Raw genomic sequence first — 6,000 nt, 5'->3', positions numbered from 1 at the left:
GTGCCGTCGCCGCCCAGCATTCACTATTTAAATACTGTAACATTTTCCCATCTTTTAGTTTTAAGAAAATTAAAATTGAGTGTGAGAATTTCTCTCACATTCAATAAATCATATCACTATGTGGTATAAATCATATCACTATAATATATGAAGGTTTTCTTTAAAGATTTGTTAATTCAGTAAGCAAAGCAGGACAGACACATTATGAATTTTAAAAAATAACTTAGGCCTAAATATTAATGTTTACTCTTCAGACCCTTTATTGTTGAGATATGACATCTACTAGATCAAATCTACTTTATTGTTGAGATACGACATCTACTAGATATGATATCTACTAGATATGATATCTACTAGACTAAACCTAGATTCTTAGGTTTACACGGGCCAAACAAATCAGTGTCCCTTCTGTAAAATAATACTTGAAGCAAGAAAAATATATAGAGATTCACATTGCATCTGGTTTATGTTTAAACTAGACTTAGTCCTGTAAGTCTGAAAATGTGCTTATAATTACAAGTATTCTTAAAATGTGTGTAAGTGCCTTTTTATGTTTGAATTTGATCTAAAAGTGCCTACATTGCCCGTAACACTGTCAAGTTTTCATAGGAACAATAGTTCCTTAAAAAAAATTTTTTCTCCACATTCCATAAATCTCATTAAAGACAATTGTTTTCCAATAACACGTACCATGTGAAAGGTATTTATTTTCCAGACTGCATTTACTGGAAGAAATGCACAAACCACAATTGTTCAGAATAGGAAAAATATAAAATAGTGCTTAGAATCTTACAGTAGTACCCAAAACTACCCAAATTGCTGTAATTATTGTGAAAAAAAGCAATCACAGTATTTGTTCAATATTTAAAAACACAATTTATTGAGAATCCATATTGAACATGTCAGTTCTGGGAACATTTTAAAATTTAATATTGGCATATGAGCTACTAATACTTTGTTTACATTTTTCTCTGTGAACTCACCCTTCTAACAGCTTACAGTTAAAGTGTTTGTAATAGACCACTGACCTGGCTTTGCTGGCTTCAGGCTACAGAAAACTACAGTCCTCACTTAACACAAGGGTAGAGATATAGCACCACTAGATGGTACTATGAGGTAATTATTAAATTCCACATTATTTCAACTTAGCATCGACAGTGATTTTTTTCTGCAAGGAATAAATCACTCTGACTAGTCTTACCATTCCCATTAGCACCATCTACTCCTAAATTTAATTTCCTAAATCACCCCAGTAGGAAGAAATGACAGCCTTTGATTCACAACAAAATCTTTTACATAAAGTTTTTGAGGTTAAATAAAATGTGGCTTCTGGGAAGTGATATTAATTCCCCGTTTTCTTTCACAATTATCTTGAAGCTCAACAATATGTAAAGGAATGTAAACAAGAGTTTTCATACCCAACTGAGTGATTAAAAGACAAAATAGCATTAACAAAAACCAGTTCTGCCATTCTTCATGGTATATATAGTTGACAGCTAAAGCTTTTGTTTATTTTCATTGTTGTCTTACATGGAAAGAATGTTTTGGTAGATAGGGTGAATTTTGTCTTTATCGATATGGTTCAAACAGCCAGCCTGTGGTTAATACTCTGTTTAATCAAAGCATTGCAGTTCCCAGCAGCTTCTCCGATGGGCATTAGCACTGGGCTCAGTCACCCAGGAAAACACAATGGTTCCACTTCAGAGAGTATTTGAAGCCAACTGCACTCTGTGCTGCTAAATGTTGCCATTTTTCACTGAAGAGAATTCTACACTAATCATGTGTGAAGGTCATTTTGATTCTGGTTTGTAATACGTAGATACTGTTCCTATCTGCTTTTGTGGTCAATTGGTAAAAATGGTAATTCTCCAAGGCCTAAGTCACCTCAGCTCACAGTAACTCCATTAGAAAAACTGTTTCCCCTCCAACCAACCCAGCATCTGAAAGATTCACATCAGGTCAGAGAGCAAAAATAATATAGACAAAAATCTGTTAAACAGGAAATACGTTGACTTGGAAAATCCCCAAATTAAATAACTGAAAAGTTATGTTTAAGTTTATAAATCTTTTAATATTTTCATTATGAAAGAACATGTTCCAGTAATGATTAATCATTTAGTTTAGTACTCTGAGAATTAAAGAATGCAGCCAATTTATAATAAGGAAATATTTCATTGTTGTCTAAATAAACATTTGAAAATTGAATGTTTATTGAACATCATAGTGCAAAGTGTTGTGGGGAATGCGCACCAGCATGGCACATGTATACATATGTAACTTACCTGCACATTGCGCACATGTACCATAAAACCTAAAGTATAATAATAATAATAATAATAATAAAAGAAAAAAAAAAAAGAATCATAAAAAAAAAGAAAAAAGAAAAAATGTAAAAGATAATTCTTACCCTCAAGAACACATGTGCACACATCCTCATTAAAGAAGACAAGCATGAATTGTTTGAAACAGTACAAGGCCCCATATACCTAGATAGCAGACTGTCAGTCAGCAATGTTTAGGGTGTTGGATAAAAGAAGGCTCTTTGTGAGAGAGCATGAAGAGAGACTTCCTGGAAGCAATGTGACTTGAGCAGCTCACAGATCGCTGCTTGTTTCCCTGGCTGTGTATTGGAATTGCATCCAGAACATCAAAATACACTGATGCCCGAACCCTGCCACAAGGGATTCTGATGTAGTTTATCTGGGTGCTCCCAGGTGAATCTAATAAATCATTGCCTTAGTGTTGGTCACATGTCTGGCTGATGGTTCGAGAACAGAGCTTGAGCCAGAATGTAAATCAACCACATCGCTTCACCCAGTGTTTAGTTCTGCTGGCGATGGTCTCGTGACATGTTGTGAGCCACGAAACAAGCAGTTGGATGACTTCCCTTCTGGTGCAGGGTTCTCCTCTTCTTGAAGCCACATGTTGGGGCTGGCATGACTTTCCGTTTAGTCCACATTTCCCCCTTTTCAATGCACTTTACATTTGTAAGTAAAAAATCAATCTTGGGCCGGATGCGGTTGGCTCAGGCCTGAAATCCCAGCACTTTGGGAGGCCAAGGCAGGCGGATCATGAGGTCAGGAAATCGACACCATCCTGGCTAACATGGTGAAAACCGCGTCTCTACTAAAAATACAAAAAATCAGCCGGGTGCGATGGTGGGCACCTGTAGTCCCAGCTACTCGGGAGGCTGAGGCAGGAGAATGGCGTGAACCCGGAAGGCGGAGCTTGCAGTGAGCCGAGATCGCGCCACTGCACCACAGCCTGGGTGACAGAGCAAGACTCCATCTAAAAAAAAAAAAAAATTTCCAATCTTCAGGCTGGGCACAATGAATAATGCTGTAATCCCAGTAACTTGGGTGGCTGAGGTGGGAGGGTCGCTTGAGCCCAAGAGTTCAAGACCAGCTTGAGCAACATAGCAAGACCCATCTCTAAAAATAAATGTAAAAAAATGAATTCCATCTTCAGTTTTGTTCTTTCTGTATTCTGCAGCCTTGTCTGCCTGTGCATGCCCTTTAGCATAGGACCTGGTGCAGAATATGTGTGCCATAAAATTTTTTTTGACTCTTTATTGTGGAAATTTTCAAACATATACAAAGTAAACAATAGCATAATAAACCCCTATGTGCCAAATACCCAGCTTCAACATTCAGCATTCTGCCATTCCAGGATCTTCTGTAGCTCCCCCCACTCCGCTGCCCTTACTCAACCATGAATATTTTTACAGTTTTGTTGGAGGTAAAATTGACATATATCAAAATGCCATAATGACAAAGTAACAAAAATTAAGTATATATATATATATATATATATATATTTTTTTTTTTTGAGACTGAGTCTTGCTCAGTCGCCCAGGCTAGAGTGCAGTGGCGCAATCTGGGCTCACTGCAAGCTCGGCCTCCCGGGTTCATGCCATTTTCCTGCCTCAGCCTCCCAAGTAGCTGGGACTACAGGCACGCACCACCACACCCAGCTAATTTTTTTTGTATTTTTAGTAGAGACGGGGTTTCACCATGTTAGCCAGGATGGTCTCCATCTCCTGACCTTGTGATCCACCCACCTTGGCCTCCCAAAGTGCTGGGATTACAGGCATGAGCCACCGTGCCCGGCCTATTTTTTATTTATTTCTTTATTTTTGAGATGGAGTCTCCCTGCGACACCCAGGCTAGAGTGCAGTGGCACCATCTCAGCTCACTGCAAACTCCACTTACCAGGTTCAAGTGACTCTCCTGCCTCAGCCTCCCAAGTGGCTAGGATTACAGTCATGCACCACCAAGCCCAGCTAATTTTTGTATTTTTAGTAGAGATGGAGTTTCACCACATTGGCCAGGCTGGTCTCAAACTCCTGACCTCAAGTAATCCACCCACCTTGGCCTCCCAAAGTGCTGGGATTATAGGTGTGAGCCACCGCATCTGGTCTTATTTTAACAAACACACACCTCTGTAACTCACACCCCTATCACGATATAGAGCATTTCCATCACTCCAGGAAGCTCCTTCATGTCTCTTTCCAGGTAACTAACCAGGGGCAACTAGTATGACCTTTGTTTTATCCACTTTAGATGAATTTTGCCTATTCTAAAAAGTCATCTAAGTGGAGCACACAGTCTTTACTCTTTTGTGTCCAGATTCTTTTGCTCCACATAATTTCTACAAGGCTCATCCATTTATTAATAATAAATATTTTTGGCTGGGCACAGTGGCCTGTAATCCTAGCACTTTGGAAGGCTGAGGTGGGTGGATCACTTGAGGCCAGGAGTTCAAGACCAGCCTGGCCAACATGGTGAAACCCCGTCTCTACTAAAAATAAAAAATTAGCCAGGCATGGTGGCAAACGGCTATAATCCCAGCTACTTGGGAGGCTGAGGCACAAGAATTGCTTGAACCTGGGAGGTAGAGGTTGCAGTGAGCTGAGACCACACCACTGCACTCCACCCTGGGTGACGGAGTCAGACCCTGTCTCAAAAAAAAAAAAAAAAAAAGAAGAAGAATGAGAAGGAAAGGAGAGGAAGATGAAGAAGAGAAAGAAGAAGGAGAAGGAGGAGGAGAAGCAGGAGAAGAAGGAGAAGGAGAAGAATTTTTTGACTTCCAGACTAGAAAGTGACAGTGAGAGCAGAGGGCTCACAGTAGAGAACAGATTGGGCGAGCAGGTTGGCCTCAGTCTGTGGAAGTCCTTGGAAGTCAGGAAAAGGGACCTTTACTCTATTTTCCGGGCACCAAGTTAACAGACTTCTTCATAACTGCTGAGCAGGGCCTGGGAACTGATTCTCTGCCACCATGTCCCACTCCCCACTGCTTTCATGAGTCACCACTGTGCCACTGAGTAGCGGTGCCTACTGCCAACTCTACTTGGAGCTGGCGCATGCACATCCCCTCCTGAAGAGCCGGCATAACTCCAAGTCCCATCCCACACCCCCTGGAAGGATGGGAAGACCAAGCTCAGAACTTGGCACATGCCTCTGAAAGATCGTTCACGACTCCTTGAGGTGGTGGAGCTGGAAAGGCAAAGGTCAGGAAGATCAGTCAGGAAGCCATGGGCCAGGGCTGGGTGCCAGGAGCAGTCAGGGCCCTGATTTGGTAACTTTGGACCTGGCCCTACATTGCTAGGGAATGGAATCAAATTACCTTACAGGGCTGCCGAGGCTGTTTTGATCTGTGCGGGCGCAATGCAAGGTCAGGAATGCCACAATCCAACTATCAAATGCAGGAGCGATAAAAAATTTGCTGACCAGATCAGCTTAGACATGCAGCATTTAGGTTCTGGAATAGAAATCCAGGTCAGGGACACAGAAGAATACAGTCTGGACCCAAGCCAAGTTTGGGAGCACATGAAGTCCAAGGTGAAAGAGCGAGTGGAGTGTTACTTCCCAGCAAAAAGCTAGAGCAGGATTAGACTGGAGAAGCAGTTGTCCAGCAGGAGAAAGGGTGCCTGGAGGCGTGTACCACACAATAGCTTCCTCCCTAAGTGGCCCATTACCTTCTCTCAAATTCCAGAAAAGC

At 41.2% G+C, this 6,000-nt stretch overlaps 1 protein-coding gene across 1 annotated transcript in view; it reads left to right on the top strand.

Moving 5' to 3' along the window:
• Nucleotides 1-5,666: 5,666 nt before the first annotated feature.
• Nucleotides 5,667-6,000, top strand: part of LOC129014587 (uncharacterized) — a 33,492-nt gene continuing 33,158 nt past the window's right edge. The window contains exon 1 of the mRNA XM_063652344.1: nt 5,667-5,840. Coding sequence (XP_063508414.1) covers nt 5,667-5,840 — 174 coding nt within the window. The remainder of the gene's footprint in view (nt 5,841-6,000) is intronic.

This window comes from Pongo pygmaeus, chromosome 16 (genome assembly GCF_028885625.2).
Source record: "Pongo pygmaeus isolate AG05252 chromosome 16, NHGRI_mPonPyg2-v2.0_pri, whole genome shotgun sequence".
NCBI classification, from domain to species: Eukaryota; Metazoa; Chordata; class Mammalia; order Primates; family Hominidae; genus Pongo; species Pongo pygmaeus.
The sequence above is the reverse complement of the archived record's forward strand: the minus strand, read 5'-3'. Positions and strand labels throughout refer to the sequence as shown.